Source organism: Temnothorax longispinosus, chromosome 7 (assembly GCF_030848805.1).
Source record: "Temnothorax longispinosus isolate EJ_2023e chromosome 7, Tlon_JGU_v1, whole genome shotgun sequence".
In the NCBI taxonomy this organism is placed as follows: domain Eukaryota; kingdom Metazoa; phylum Arthropoda; class Insecta; order Hymenoptera; family Formicidae; genus Temnothorax; species Temnothorax longispinosus.
In genome coordinates, this window is record NC_092364.1 from 14,718,549 (window position 1) to 14,734,239 (window position 15,691).

Here is a 15,691-nt window from a genome sequence, read left to right on the forward strand (position 1 = left end):
ATAAAAATAAATCATTATATATTCAATAATAATACAGAGTATTGATCCTACACGAATTTTCGGAATAATTGTAGTAAATAAAATAAAATAAATAAAAGCATATGATTAAAAACTTGCTGACAATCGGTTCGCAATATTAATAAAGATATACTACATGTGTATAAGGTACATGTGTAAAAAACATATGTTAGAAAATAATTCCTAAATTAGATTGTCTTCCTTTATGCTATATATATTGCATTTGTTAGATAGAAACTTTAATATCATAACCGATTATATCAGCATCGAGTTCAAATGTGTTGTTTAATTATAGAAAATATATGTATAAAAATGATATGACCAAAAATATAAATAATATAACTAGAAAATATAAATCGAAAGCGTAAAATAAGTTTCCTTTTCGGGAAAATTGATTTTAGAAACTGGGAAAAATTTTTAAACCATAAATAAATAATATGTTTGTTCTATTTGCTTATAAGATAGTTATTTATGTACGGAATCCAAAAGGCTTATGGTGATTTCGACTTGGAAGCTATTGAGTAGAGATTAAAACATACTTGCATTTCGATATCGTATGTATATTTTACATATATGTGTAATAACGGTTAAAGGTATATTTATGCATGCTTTATATACTTTGTTAAAAATTATTACATATGTATGTAAGTATACAAGTGTAATCGAGGTTTACCTCCTGCGATGACTTCTGAGAATGTAATCGCGATAACCGATAACTATTATAGAACACAAGTAAAGTCGTTTCTCGGAATATATATATATCTCGCAAGTAGGTACCTATACTGATTTTAGCATTTAGCGAAGACTCGATAAAAACGAATAAGATAAAATTAAAGATAATTGTAAGAAAGAGTTTGATATAGCACACGAATCCAATCACTTATTATATAAAATATTAACATCAGTCTTCTTTTTGACATTAATATCAATTATGTCTCTTCACATAACAAATTACTCGAATAACCATAATAATCTGTTACTTTTCGTCCTTGTTACATGTTATAATATAGATTGATATTTATATCAATATTGATCTGTAATTATAAAATTAATATTATTATAAGATTAAGATCAGAATTATGTTCTTCTTTTCAAATAAATGTAAAATAAAGATTTATCTCTTGATAGTTCAATCATATGCTTCAATATGTTTTATTACTCGATTATTAACAAATGTATTTATAGTTAAAGATAAAAACAATAATTCATTATAAAGATTACATATTTAAAAAATCACTAGTGTACAAAATAGATTTTTCAGAAACACATATGATTAATCAATTAGCAATTTTTGAAAAAATAAATATATGATGATATTCCAATAGAGCGAAAGAAAATATGAAATATCGCTACAATGTGATATAATGTGAAGCAATTATTGCACGAAATATATTTTTAATAAATTATTTTATTGTTGTCACATTACGTATGCTCCAATTTGATACCAGTTATCTTCTTCAAAATTGTTAGTTTTTCATATGCTTGGCACATACACATATAATCAGCGACAAATTATTATGTATAAGGTGCGATAAATTAATGACTAGAAAAAGACACCAAATGTTATCAAGAAATTTAATATCACGTCATAACTTACACTTTTAATAAATGTACAAAAAGTTTTTTTTTACTAGCTAATACATGTAATTATGAGATTACATGACACGAAAATTTAGGAATATTATTAGACCGTATGCCAATTATTGATATTATAGTGTCATTAATTAATCTCATACATTGTATTACCTTGAATGTCATCCTATTTTATATAACACCTAACGAATTATTTTTACATGAAACTTTTACAGCTTTCAAAAATTATCAAAAGAATGTAGCATGATATGACAATATCTCATATATATTTTAATAAAAATCATATCTATGTCGTAAGTGCTAATATTAAAAAGTTTAACGCATATAAGAGCTATTATCAATTCTCACTATATTGCTTTAACTATAATATGTACTTTATTAAAGACATAGTATTAATAAAATCTAAGTGGTAGCCTCAAAAAGTCTTAAAAGACAAATAAATGCAACGGAAATATATTAAAAACAATGTGGTTTGATAAGAAAATGGCTTATTTAAAAAGCAAAAATATATATTGCGCTTAATCGCATTTTGTTATTATAAAAGAAAATTAATGCACAATAGAGTAGTATTTATCATTGAATTTTAAAAAATATATTTTTTTTCATATATAATTAGATTAATTCAACTTTTGAGTTTTATTAAAAACAACAGAAAATAAATTTTTAAAATGTATATAGCTATTGTAATATTAATAGTATGCATATATTTACCATTTTTTATCATAATTTCTAAATTTATTAAATGATTTTATTAACGTACATCAGGAATCTCCTTAAATTCGGAATAACAAGAGAGAAAACTTTATATTAATATCTTTATAATAAATAATACCTTCTTATCTACCTTTCTTTTTAGCATTAATTTACTGTTTTGATAATAATTCTATGTAATTAAAATACGCTTCACTATCAGCAACATTGTAATAATTTATGATTAAACAACTCACGCAGTTTGCATTAACTCTATAATAATAATAAGTAAGTTGTAGCCTTGTCTTTTTTTTTGAAGTACGCGTCTAATTTCTTGTTATATTGACTTGACTATATAATATTGTATGCAAAATTCTATTTTTAATGCATCAGGTTTGGATGTTATCCCACTTGGTCCAACAATTCAATGTTGACAAGTTGACAAAATCTTTCCACGTTTTTCAATGTTAGACACTATCATCTAAAAAAAACAATAATTATTTATTTTACTCATAACTTAAAAATAATTGCACTTATATATATATAAACCTTTACCCATAACTTAAAAATAGTTGCACTTTTATGTATCTAAAACTATAAATTAGTTAGGGCATACTGGATTACAAATATTATAACAAAACTAGAACTTAATATGGGGTCTGTTTTCTATTGTTGAACTGGATGCACTAGTTCAGAGTTTATCTTTTTCCTTCTACTGTAGAGTAAAAAAGATAAACTCTAAACTAGAGCAGCCAGTTCAGCATTAGAAAACAGACCCATGATAAAGACACACTTGAAAAATTCTGAAAGTTTCACGTAATAATATATAGTCTTCTCACCGTGATACCACCATTTTGTCTTTTTTGGATTCTTGTTGCAAGTTTTCACATAAAACGTATTGTCGGGCGGTCTCTTCTGCATGAAAAGTATTTGCATTATTTATGAATAATAAAGACACACGAGTGTTCATCTAATATCTAATGGCTATATCTCGCACCTTCTCTTTACAGCTGCTTAGCATGGAAACGATACTCAGGCAAATGCTTTGCACACTGAGAGCAGGAGACCAATCCTCCGTCAATATGGATAAACAAATGTGACCGTTGCTGTAGACATGTGGGTGTATAGGGATATTCCCACCAATGAAAGTCACTTCTGGCGAATCAAACGGGTATTTGGAGCTGAATTTAAATTGCAGCTGAAATTGTTCCCCCTCGTACAGCGTGCCTTTAGCGCCTTCCATGTGAACGATCCACTGCGTCAAATTTTGCCCAGCCAATTCTCCATCTACGTGTACACCTGGCGGTGGCTCGCGTATCAGAGACATCAACTCCTTCTGCAGTCTCCTCTGGGATATTAAAAGAATTCATTAATGTTACATTCTCTTTTATTGTTATCAAATAGTCTTATGGAAAAACCTATCTTGTTCAAAGAGGCAAACGTAATACCAGTTAGTTAAAAATATATATTAATGCCTATAATAATAATAATTAGTAAAGAAGAGGAAGAAGAGCTCTAGGCGAGAAAGGACGAGGGAGGAAGAGGGAAAGATACCAGTATGTAAAGGTATGGTCTTATATGGCCAGGCAGGAAAAGGGGATGTTGATTTATTGTAAAGGTTTGGGTATGTTCCTTAAAAATGCCTTTCAAACCCCGACAGGAAGAAATAAACGTATATACATGCCTACAATAATTTCTCTTACTTCAGGAACCTTTATAAAAATCTCTATTTTAGCATATGTTAAATAATAAATTTAAATATGTTATACAGGGGTTATCATAAGAAACAAAAAGATGGAACCATTTTGTTTACGAGGCATTTATAACAATAACAAAAATTTTTAAATAGCATATGTGTTGCGTGTGTTTAAAGATAAATATAATCACGTTCTGACGATGTAAAACTCTTTGTTGAACATTACAGTCGCTTCTGACTCATTCTCCAAGTAAATCAGAAACGGACTGCGTCAATAACGAGCACGGTTGACAAATCGTATTATTCGTCGCTGACGATCGTGACTCGTTGGACGATAAGCGAGCCCGGCGAACAGATCGTCGGCAATGTCCGTCAGAATTACGCTCGATATGTTCGGTTTCCTCGCAAATCGAAGAAATGCCCTTTCTCTCTTTCCCTCTCTCCCTCCTTCGGTCTTTCCATTTTTCATTCCCGATTTCCTTCGCTGACGATTCGCCGTCTCGCTCGCGTCCCCGGGGATCACGCGAAGAAAAAGAAAAGAAGATGGAAAACCTCCGACGTACCTTCGACGGGGACGTTGCTGCCATTGTCGTCAAAGCGCTCTCCATCGAGAAACATAACCGCGGCCTGTTCGCGGGCGGGCGCACGTCCTCTCCGCCGTCCGTACCTTCCTCGCGGAGGGAGCAGACGTGTCTTCACGTTCTACCGCGATTCTCTTGCATTCTCGCGTGAAAAACCGTGGCGGAGGAGCGAGCGGCCCGTGCGGGGAAAACCGGGAAAAAGCAGGGAAAACGGACGGTGGCGGTGGCGGTTCCGCAATCCGCACAGTTCCGCAGCTGACTCCGCTTCGCTACTCCGCGCCGATACGGCCGAGGCTGTCGGCTGTCGCGAGGTGCAGAGCGCACGATCCGCACGATTGTCGTCGTCGCACAGACACAGACACACGCGAAAGCACGCGCGCGCGTGAATGCACGTATATGTATGTATGCACAACGGTACTTTTACAACACGACCGAGGCGAGGGAGGATATGCGAATAACGGACGATCGCCGCGCGAACCCAATCGGATCCGTCCGCGAGAAGGAAGGTAAAAGACGACAGGACGACGGAAGAGAGCTGTCGTCGCGCGCGCGCGCGATCGGCGCGAGTGAAATCGCCGCGGAAAATCGGCGCGCCCCTCGAACGTCAACGAAACGCGATGCGCGATATCGACACGCTGTAGAGACTCCTTTCAATAATTTACGGCGGCTCGTCGCGAGACGGAGGCGAGGAATCGATGCCTCGCGTAGACGTCAAGATGCGAAACGGGCTGATTCGGTTTTTAAAAAACGTGCGCGCGTTTCACCCGGAAGCGGCTGATCGGATCGGACGTCGAGTCATTGGCTCCGCCATTTCCCGATTAGCACTTCCGGTTTTTCAAAACATTTGACAGGTTGTTATCATATCAATTAATAATATATAAAGTATTCAGCAATTATAAAATATTCTAACTTGAAATAAATACTACTGATATGTTTTAAATCTTAATAATACTATTTAAAATAAAGTGCGAGTACTAAAAATCTATAGTTTACGTAACTAACCTACACTATAGATTTTCGGTATTGACAGTGAATATCGGAACCCAGCTTTAATATACAAACTGAAGTTTCAGCAATTTGAAAATTCCGCGTATCAAGTTGGTCACGTGGTTTGATAGGGAAATGGCGTCTTCAAAACTTCCGGCCGATATTGACTTAAAGCCCCTTGCACAATAGGCGATAGCGACAGCGACAAAGTTGCCGACAAAGCTACAATCGCCTAGAGTTCGTAGCTTTGTCTCACTCCCACTAACGTCTTATCGATAAAAGACGGACCATCGTGAAGTATGTTATACCTTTGTCTCACTCCCACTTATAGCTTTGTCTCACTTCCACTAAAGAACCGGCAGCGCTGGGTAGCGATCATGTAACTTTTTCCCTAGAGCGGAAACGTGAAAAGTGAAAAATTTCATGTAACTATTTCTTTCTATTGGTATTGAATAGAAAGAGATAAACTTTTCACTTTTCACGTTCCGTCCTAGGGGAAAAGATACATGATCGATCCCCTCTGATCGGGAAATGGCGGAGCCAATCAGCGAAAGAAACACCATTGGCTTTTACTCTTCCTTGATCAACTCTACAATCGCCTATTGTGCAAGGGGCTTTAATGGCGCCCTCTGACATGGACGGCATGGACAAGTTGAACAAGGACGGAACGACGCTGTTGTGCACCCGAATGTAGAGCTCTAGATCTATAATCTTATAATTAATTCTTCAAAAGGTGAATTGAAAGGAACTGTCTTCTGCGAGGAGAAATTAATTCTGTAAAATTGCACTCGTCATCTTCAAAGCTGGGAATCGCTTCTAAAACTCGGTGAATTCTCTCTCCTATGCCCCTTTTCAACGAAAAAAAAAAAAAATTGTTTTTATATTCTACTGTTGAATTACGAAACTTTTGTTTTTTAATAATACACCTCTTTTCAACAAGATAGTATACACATACACGCGCACACATTTCTCAATAGATTTAATTTATTATATAGTATATATGTACATAAATTGGGAGAGTTTCTATTAATTCCTTTTAATTCTTACATTTTGTAGAAATCGCAATCGACACTGTATAATAAATATACGATTATGTTCAATGGTCTTATATTGTTTTAGATATTGCAAAAAATGGACCTCTCTGGCACAGGCAACATTACACCGCAAGAATTTATACATGTGTTTTCCAAAATGCCATCAGACATCGCACACACTACGTTCCAATTTAAAATTAATTATAATTTAGCAAAACTTGTCGCGCATTAACTCTCCGACACCGATTCGTTTTAGTACTTTCCTTTATGTAAAGAAAATTTTCAATTATAAAAGAAATTAAGGCAGAAATTTCTTCACAATTTTGTTTTAGGAATCATATTATATGTTACGATACAATTTTATAATTGAATTATATTTTACTATTTCACTCGTCACGTCTTGTAAATATATATATGTATAGGTATTATTGCATAAATATATTGCATAAATACATTACAGCATAATAAACTTCCAATACAACTAGCGTTCAACAGTTAACACTTGTAAGCGATGTAAATCGCGCTTATTGCTAACTTATTTTGTTAAGTGAGAAATTATAATTACAATTGATTTATGATATATACATACATATATACACACTCGAGTAAAAAATTATTTTATATATTTTTTTTATTAAATTACAAAAGATAAAGTAACAATCGATTATATATATTTATATATCTAGGAAATAATAATGTACACGCATTAGATTGGATTAGGTAGGATTAAAAATAATTATTTTAATAATCAGTAGAATAATACATAGTACAAAGAGAATATTTATTACAAAATTAAATTTGATACAAAAATATGGCCGTTTATATTTTACAATCAAGAATTTAAAATTTACAATTATCTAATCTCTTTTCCTTAAACGTAATAATAAATAACGCAATTCTAGTTCCAGGTTGAAAGTCTTTTCATACCTTGGATTTTATATTTAATTTATTATAATTTTTATTTTGTTTAATTTAGGCACCATGCTATAGGGGGTTCTCTGGATGTATGCTAATAACAATTCCCGGGTTCCCCCCTCAAGCGTCGCGAGGGACTCGTGGGTGTTTTTAGCTGGTAGGCCATGTGCGTGGTATCTTCCGCGATACACGCACATGGAATCCGGCACTCCCTCTGCCTCTCCTCAGAGGCGGAGGGGTCTTCCCCCCGACTAGGGGGGCTACAGGGCAGGCTCAGGGGCGGAAACGTCCCTGGAGTATCCCTGTAGTGGAAGATATTTCACCCACGATAAAAAAAAGGCACCATGCTATATCATTATATCATTATACATCGTACATGATGCAGTATATCACTGAGTTTCTGATTCACCCGTATCAAGTTTCGGTTTTTTCATTCTTAAGTCCTTTCTGGTTTTCTTTACATGTGAACTGGGAATCGGATTAGGAAATTTATTGTACCTAGCATGTCCTCTGAAGCCATCAAAACTCATACCACTGCCACTGGCAGTTTTCTGAAATAAATATGAGAACATTATGTGACACATATAGATAACAATATATTAAATACAAGTGTAAAGTGACTCACTTGATCCGGTTGATAAAATTTCGATTTTTTCGCAAGTATCGAAGTTTCTTTCAAACTGTTATTAGATTTCTGTCTTTTTATACCATTATCTCTCATCGAAAAAAAACCTTGCGATTGTATGCTCTGTGGAGTATTCTCGGTACTATCCTGCAACACGAAATAATAATTTATAATACTGATATTCAAAATGATTCAAAATAAAACATTTTAGTTAAACTCAATAAGTTATAGTTTACTTACTAGATTTATAACCTTGTTTTCTGTAGAGACACGCGTATATTCTTGCTGTAATTTTTCATATTTCTCTCTAACCTCTCTGCTCTTGTTAGACATGTGTTCCAATTCCCTGGAAAATTTAATAATTAAATCTATGATACATTCACATGTCACGTTTGATGACAATGGATGCTTGTACGCTATAAGATAACATTTAATTGCAAGATTAAATACAAACTTGAAAATTACACGTATATATTTAAAACTTATATAACAAAATACTATGAAAAAAACATACTTTTCCAAATGTTGAATATTTTTCTTCAGATGTTCATTCTCTTTCCTGTAATATTGTGTTTCCAATTTTCCATTTTCCTCTGTGAGTTTGCGAATTTCATCTTTCAACTTTAGTATAAGAATCAGCGTGTCAATTCTGTTCTGCAGTGATGCAGCATCTTCTGCGATACTGTCGCTGTTTGAAAAATTGAAATATATCCTGCGTATCGTCTGCTCGGTTGTCCTGTCCCGACATTGTGGGCAGGTCTTTGATCTGCAACAATTCCACAAATCAAGCTAAACACATTCATGTGCAAGCAATATAAAACATTTTCAAAAATTATAAAAAAGCTTCTTTGAATAATAGGCAAAAAAAAAGAGAACTACAAGAGAATGCAGAAATGTTTGATAGTATCAAATATTTACCTTTTTAGCCACTGTATTAAGCACGCGAAGTGAAAAATATGTCCACACGGTGTGTGGAAAACATCGTCGGATGGTGCCAGCAAATCACTACATATTACGCACACTATATTCATTTTATCAACTCCGCTGATGGAAAATCGACAATAATCCGCTTGATTACGAGTGACAATTGGCTTTTCGTAGATGATCGTTGCGGATTTCACGACGAAGCTCCCATGATATTTCGCTGAACGTTATGTCGTTGTGAGTTTTTTGTGTTCGCACCGTTAAAGTTAGAAAGTTAGAAAAATATTCAAATATTCACCTATACAAATCAGCTGCTTATTATTGACTGCTTCTTCTTTGATTTGATGACCTTCAATACGGGCCAGTATAAACAGAGAACAGAGTATGTACATACAAGTCACTACAAAATACAAATGAACTTCGGGCGAACAACGACCACCACATGCCGATTGCCGCCACGGAAATCGCAGCGAAAGACATGCCCTCCCGACGACACCATCAACCAATCGGGACTCGCATATTCAGAGCGATACCGCTACGCGCAGATGGCCGCACTAGACACGTGATCGGCGACCAATCGACGTAGTCACTTGCGGAGCGCATGACAATTGCGGGCTGCGTTCCGAATATATTCACTGCAAATACTAAAAATCTATAGAAAATTTCTGAGTATTCTAAAAAAGATCTAAAATATTAAAGAGTGAATTCTGATTATAATGTGAAAAATTCTGATATTTTTTTACCAGGGCATCCATGGGAGGTCACATAGTATTAATACCGTGTGACATTTCCATATGATTCTCTATTACTACATTTAATCTTTGGGGCATAGATGCAACTTTTTGGAATAACTCGTGCCTTGCGCGGAAATCTTCCCATACGATGAGAACATGTTGCGCCAATGTCTCGCGTCTATGTGGAAATTGAGGTTTCCATATTTTCTGAGTAGGTTGTTCCTCTCGTTTTCCATAATGTTACACGCCCAGATTCAATCCATCGAAACTACCTTCTCATTCGAGAAAAACGGTATTTGTCCATTCATGCTTCTGTGCCAAATGCTGCAAGGCAAAAGCCGTTGTTCTTTGTGGCGTTCGGTTAATTGTTTATATTGAGCCGATTTATATCGATTGTGTCTCTGTTCTCGCCATCTGCGCCGCACGGTTTGCGCTATCGCATATTAGGAGCCTGCGGCGCAGATAGTGGGAACAGAGATACGATCGATATAAACCGGCTCAATATAAACAATTAACCGAACGCCACAAAGAACAACGGATGGCTTTTGCCTTGCAGCATTTGGCACAGAAGCATGAATGGACAAATACCGTTTTCTCGAATAAGAAGGTATGTTCGATGGATGAATCTGGGCGCGTAACATTATAGAAAACGAGAGGAACAACCTACTCAGAAAATATGGAATCCTCAATTTCCACGTAGACGCAAGGCATTGGCGCAACATGTTCTCATCGTATGGGAAGATTTCCGCGCAAAGCACGAGTTAATCCAAAATTTAGTTGCATCTATGCCCCAAAGATTAAATGTAGAAATAGAGAATCATATGGAAGTGTCACACGGTATTAATACTATGTGACCTTCCATGGATGCCCTGGTAAAAAAATATCAGAATTTTTCACATTATTAATCAGAATATAAAAATTTTCAGATTTTTTTTAGAATACTCAGAAATTTTCAGATTTTTTATACGAATTAAACATCTCAGACGAAATAAGAATAAAGTATTTTTCGCTAATATATCCTTGCAGAAATCTGAATAAAATATAAGAAAATCTGTGCAATTTGTCAGAAATTTTCATATATACGGATATTGAAATATTCTAAAAATCTTCAATTATTTCTGAAAGTATCTGAGAAATATCATATACTTTTTCAGAATTTTACAAGTCCCAATTCTTGTAAAATTTCTGAGAAAATATGAAATTTTTCACCAAGATGATGTATGAATAAATGAAATAATATGTTTGACATTGAATGATTGTAACGTGAACAACTCTCGTTAATGAATGAACGAATGAAGGAATGAAAATCTTGAATAAACATGGCACAAGGCAAAAGTCATCCGAAATATCTTTGGGCCTGCCGATTCCGTGACCTTCTCGCCTAGCTGCCCATCAAGTTCTGTGGCACTTTTGATACTAACAACGCCCTTGGTACCGGTCTTCAAGCTGCTCACAAACTCCTCTCCAGCCACCCGAGGACGTATCGCCGTTTCCAAACATGCCTGCCTAATGTCGGTCCAGGGGCCCTGCAGCCGAAAGAAGATCCCAGTACTAGAGTGAACAAAGACGTGCACATCTTAATCCCACAACGAATTTCTACAAGAGATTCGCTCTGGATTGCAGCGGACAACAGATTGCGATTGATCTGTTCTTACTGAACAGTCAATAGTAATCAGCGATCTGGCAATTTTATGTAAGTAAATCTATCTTCTCAACTTATTATAATTATAATAAAATGATGATTTTATACTAAAACTGAATTTGCAAGTAATTAATTTTTATAATTGTAATTTTTTAGAAAGATTACTTCATCGTTATTTGACAAGAAGGATTGGCTTTGAAGCGGTGATGTAGCGTCGCGGTCTCAGCATCCACGTCTTCCACGGTAGCTTCTTTGATCGACTGATGTCCTCTGCTTGCCGAACTACCAGACACCGGTTAATTTTACTGTTATATTAATTATGTATTAATATTATGTATTAAAATTAATATGTTATTAATTAATTTTAATGTTATTAATTACGTAATAATTACTGTAATTAAAATTAATATAACATAAACACAATATATTAATATAATTATTATAAATAATTTATTAATAGGTTATATTACATTAATTTTTAATGTTACACACGTCTTGAAAATAAAAATTAATTTATAAAATAAAATTGTCTATTTAGCTTATTCTTTTATACTAACCCCGATATTACAGTATCCAGTTGATATCTTAAGATTTTCCGCGCCGCACAAGATACATTTCGTGAACCTCCACCTTGTATAGTTCACTTTGACAGCTATCATACCGTTCACTACTGTGTATACAGAGATGGTGGATCGCGATCTCAAAATTTCTGCGCGTTCCAAAAATCATCAAAAAAAAAGTGTTGCAACCTTTCCGTGAACGACTGTACGTTACGTAAACTATAGATTTTCAGTACTGACAGTGAATATCGCGGAACGCAGCTACGGTTTGAATTCGCGATAAATTCACCAGATTTTTGCAAATTTACGGAAAGTTTTCACCAGTTTTTAGAATAGAAAAGAAATCACCAAAGGTGAAATTTCACCAGGGTGGGCAACACTGGCCCTGACGTTGGCCGCGCTCCGAAGTAAAGGCGAGTTCTCGCGAGATCTCGAACGCTTTGGACGGCTTGGCGGGGGGGAGGAAATCGGACGACGCGCCGTCGCGTTGCGGTGCGACACGATGGTAATCGCACGTTCGTGACTGTAGCCTGAAAATATTTTTGCGGATGACGTTCTCTCTCGCGCGGCCGAGATCGGAGGGACGATACGTTTTACGGTTGTTATTACGCGTCTGACGTGCGCGCGGGGTTCAGCGTTATTATCCGCGGTGTTATCGCCGGGCGGACTTGTGTGCAATGGAGAGTATATTTCACGAGAAGGTGAATAACGTAAACGCGACGATCAATTCGACGTCGTCACCGTGCGCGGGTGTCGCGCTCTCTCACGTTTCTCTTCGCTCAATGTTTCCTTTTTTTTTTCTTTCCTCGCAGCAAGAGGGATACCTGTGCGCCCAGCACTGCCTGAACGCGCTTCTACAAGGCCCGTACTTCAACGCCGTCGACCTGGCAAACTTCGGCCACCAGATGGACGAGGAGGAGAGGATCCGGATGGCCGAGTCGGGCGTTGACAGCGAGGATTACAAGCTGTTCCTCGAGGTAAACACGACGTTGGAGCCCCTCGCTGTATCAGTTGGCGATACTCGACGATGTAGGAGCATCACGCGAGGTTTAAATTACAGAAAAGACCGTCAACCCTTTCAAAAGTTCCCTTTTCGCTTGACCCTTGTCTATTATTCCCCGCCGAGAGCCGAGCACAGTACTGTTTGTAACAACCTCAAATTGCTTCTTATGTTTAGCAACCATCGGGAAACATGGACGACAGCGGATACTTTTCAGTTCAAGTTATTAGCAGTGCTTTGAAAGTTTGGGGTTTAGAACTGATTCCATATAACAGCACGGAACCGACAGCTTTACTGGCACAGAATGATCCTTCGTAGGTTATTGATAATTTGTTCGGGTCCACTTTTGCGCTGTGCCTTGAGACATTCTGTTCTATCGCACTCGCAGAAGAGCACTCTCTTTCCAATGATTTTTCAATTGCTCTTAGAACAATTAACAGATCCACACAATTTAACACATATGAATTAAGTAATATTTATATACTAACATATTTATTTATATACATTTATATATCAAGTGTACTCTCTTTCAAAGATATAAAAACAAGTAATTTTATTTACAATAATCTTATAAGATAATGCGTGAAGTGGCGATGTAATTTTCAGGCGGATGAGAGCGTATATTTGTAATTATAAGGGACATTGGTTTACAATAAGAAAACTCGGAAGTCAGTGGTTTAATTTAAATTCAATGCTTAGCGGACCCCAGCTTATATCAGACACATACCTCACAATGTACCTAGCTCAATTATTACAAGAAGGTAAGCAGTAGCGTAACGAGATAATAACAAAAAGTAGTAAGATATGTCTCAATCGCCAATCCTTCTTACAGGTTATTCTATTTTTATCGTTATCGGCACCTTTCCGCAATGTCCCGCCGAGGATGTACTTCTGAAAAATCCCATAGTTGCGACGAAAAACAATTCAAACTCGGAGTCGAAAACCACGTCGAAAGGCAATCGCTTAGGCACCAAGCTGGAAGACGAAATTTTGAAAACCGCTCTTGCGATGGGTGAAGTGAAGGTCCCGCAATCCTCGAGTGCAATCAGCGACGTGTCCGCGTTCTCGCACAAACCTGGACTATCCACGGACGAACCTCGCGAAAGGATAATCCCCATAAGAATCGAGGGCAGGGAAGAGAAGAGCGACGAGGAGGAGGATGAAAATGTGCAATTAGCTAGGGCCCTGCAAATGAGTTTGCAGAATGACGAGGACGATGTGGACAAGACGCTAAAATTGAGACTGGATCTTCACACCGACGACACGACGACGCATTTAACAGAGATGGCGAACGACACCGACGAGGATGACGAGCTGAGACGAGCGCTGCAGCTGAGTCTCGAGTGTGTCACCGCCCCACCAACCCCCGATCCCGAAGATCTACGCTGGCGTCGGCTGAATCACTTCGGCATCTACACAAGGACGTCCAACAGTGAGACTCCCGCGAAGCTGAACACTTAACAATAAGCATGAACTCTGCACAAAAAATGTCTATTACTAAACTGACCGTTGTATTATAAATTATACGACCGAGTGATTGAGCTCGACAAGGTATGTCACTTTGTACACTAATAAGATAAGAGAGACACATGTCAGAGGGGATCGATGTTCTTCTTCTGGTTCCTTCACTTCTGGGTCGTTGAAGCTGAGCGGAGCTCTTGTTGATGTCTCGTTGATTCTCTCTTTCTCTCAACTTTGTTATACTAATCGTTCTCGGAATAAAACCGTTTGAGCAAGAAATCTGCCATTACTGACCAATTCTGATCTAAATGTGTGCGTGTATATGTGTGACAGTTTATATATACATATAATATATTTAAAATACAAAGTATATTTGTGAAAGATGATTGATTTAATATAAAAAATACAGCAATATCTCTTATAAAATATATAGACTTGACGAACAGATTGAAATACTTTTTGGATCAATTTATCTCCATTATTTCTACCAATGTAGATTGACTTTAACATCGGTTTAACTTACTTTTTATCTTTTGCTAATTATTAGTTAATCTAAAGTTAATCTGCATTGGTAGAAGTAAGCGTTAGGATTAAAGTGACAAAATTCCCATTAATGTAATCGGCAATTGTCGAGTAATATCACCGGTGAAAAAATGTCAATTATTAATTAGAATTTCTTAAAAATTATAAAACTGCTCGGACTTCATCAGAATGCTCATAATTTTTCAGATTTTTCTATTCTATACGAATTACAACGTTTTTTCAGAAAAACTCAGACACAATGAGAATAAAATATTTCAGATTTTTCCCCCCAACATATCTTTGCAGAAATCTGAGTAAATATGAAAAAATTTATACAATTTATCAGAAATTTTCATACATATGGATGCTGGAAATATTCCGAAAATCCTCATCTAATAATTTCTGAAGTATCTGAGAAATTATATACTTATATTTTAATAAATTTTTTACAAGTCCCAATTCTCACAAAATTTTTAAGAAAATGTGAGAAATTTTTTCACCAGGGATCTACTATTTCGTCGCGATGAATACAGTTCTCAATTTTTTATTAATATATAAAAAATATTAAATTTAGAACACCGGAAATTAATCGGAGTTTGATCGAGATCGCCCTTAGGTGAAGCACTCGATATAATAAGAAAATTGTATTCTCTAGGGGCAACTAGGAACGACATCAATGAAAATAATTAAAATAAAAGATTGCAAAACA

At 36.0% G+C, this 15,691-nt stretch overlaps 3 protein-coding genes across 5 annotated transcripts; 1 reads left to right on the forward strand and 2 right to left on the reverse strand.

The window, feature by feature from the left end:
* Positions 1-1,579: 1,579 nt before the first annotated feature.
* On the reverse strand, positions 1,580-5,234 carry LOC139815951 (ubiquitin-conjugating enzyme E2 W). Its single transcript, XM_071783237.1, has 4 exons — positions 4,561-5,234; positions 3,299-3,649; positions 3,141-3,216; positions 1,580-2,782 (listed from the first exon to the last, which is right to left on the reverse strand). The coding sequence occupies exons 1-4, from the start codon at positions 4,603-4,605 to the stop codon at positions 2,769-2,771; spliced, it is 486 nt and encodes a 161-aa protein (XP_071639338.1). The 5' UTR covers positions 4,606-5,234; the 3' UTR covers positions 1,580-2,768.
* Positions 5,235-7,336: 2,102 nt separating this feature from the next.
* On the reverse strand, positions 7,337-9,683 carry LOC139815950 (uncharacterized). Its single transcript, XM_071783236.1, has 6 exons — positions 9,362-9,683; positions 9,058-9,283; positions 8,654-8,905; positions 8,380-8,485; positions 8,140-8,286; positions 7,337-8,065 (listed from the first exon to the last, which is right to left on the reverse strand). Exons 1-6 carry the CDS (start codon positions 9,453-9,455, stop codon positions 7,904-7,906), a joined length of 987 nt encoding a protein of 328 aa, XP_071639337.1. The 5' UTR covers positions 9,456-9,683; the 3' UTR covers positions 7,337-7,903.
* Positions 9,684-12,530: 2,847 nt separating this feature from the next.
* LOC139816854 (uncharacterized) lies at positions 12,531-14,905 on the forward strand. Of its 3 annotated transcripts, none has more exons than XM_071784631.1 (5): positions 12,531-12,700; positions 12,812-12,976; positions 13,177-13,313; positions 13,588-13,760; positions 13,832-14,905. In XM_071784631.1, exons 1-5 carry the CDS (start codon positions 12,677-12,679, stop codon positions 14,458-14,460), a joined length of 1,128 nt encoding a protein of 375 aa, XP_071640732.1. In that variant the 5' UTR covers positions 12,531-12,676; the 3' UTR covers positions 14,461-14,905. The 3 variants fall into 3 exon arrangements, with proteins under 3 accessions (XP_071640732.1, XP_071640733.1, XP_071640734.1); XM_071784632.1 differs by having other exon boundaries at positions 13,606-13,760; XM_071784633.1 differs by lacking the exon at positions 12,531-12,700 and having other exon boundaries at positions 12,905-13,046.
* The last annotated feature ends 786 nt before the right edge of the window (positions 14,906-15,691 follow it).

Excerpts from the sequence above, each read along its gene's own strand:
- LOC139815951 (XM_071783237.1), bottom strand. The coding sequence starts at position 4,605 with ATGGAGAGCGCTTTGACGACAATGGCAGCAACGTCCCCGTCGAAG. Across the intron at positions 3,650-4,560 it reads CAGCAACGTCCCCGTCGAAG|AGGAGACTGCAGAAGGAGTT; the intron begins GTACGTCGGAGG and ends TTAATATCCCAG. Across the intron at positions 3,217-3,298 it reads TAAGCAGCTGTAAAGAGAAG|AAGAGACCGCCCGACAATAC; the intron begins GTGCGAGATATA and ends CTTTTCATGCAG.
- LOC139815950 (XM_071783236.1), bottom strand. The coding sequence starts at position 9,455 with ATGTACATACTCTGTTCTCTGTTTATACTGGCCCGTATTGAAGGTCAT. Across the intron at positions 9,284-9,361 it reads TAAGCAGCTGATTTGTATAG|CGAAATATCATGGGAGCTTC; the intron begins GTGAATATTTGA and ends CATAACGTTCAG. Across the intron at positions 8,287-8,379 it reads AAAACAAGGTTATAAATCTA|GATAGTACCGAGAATACTCC; the intron begins GTAAGTAAACTA and ends TTCGTGTTGCAG.
- LOC139816854 (XM_071784631.1), top strand. The coding sequence starts at position 12,677 with ATGGAGAGTATATTTCACGAGAAG. Across the intron at positions 13,314-13,587 it reads CTGGCACAGAATGATCCTTC|TGGCGATGTAATTTTCAGGC; the intron begins GTAGGTTATTGA and ends TAATGCGTGAAG. Across the intron at positions 13,761-13,831 it reads AGCTCAATTATTACAAGAAG|GTTATTCTATTTTTATCGTT; the intron begins GTAAGCAGTAGC and ends TCCTTCTTACAG.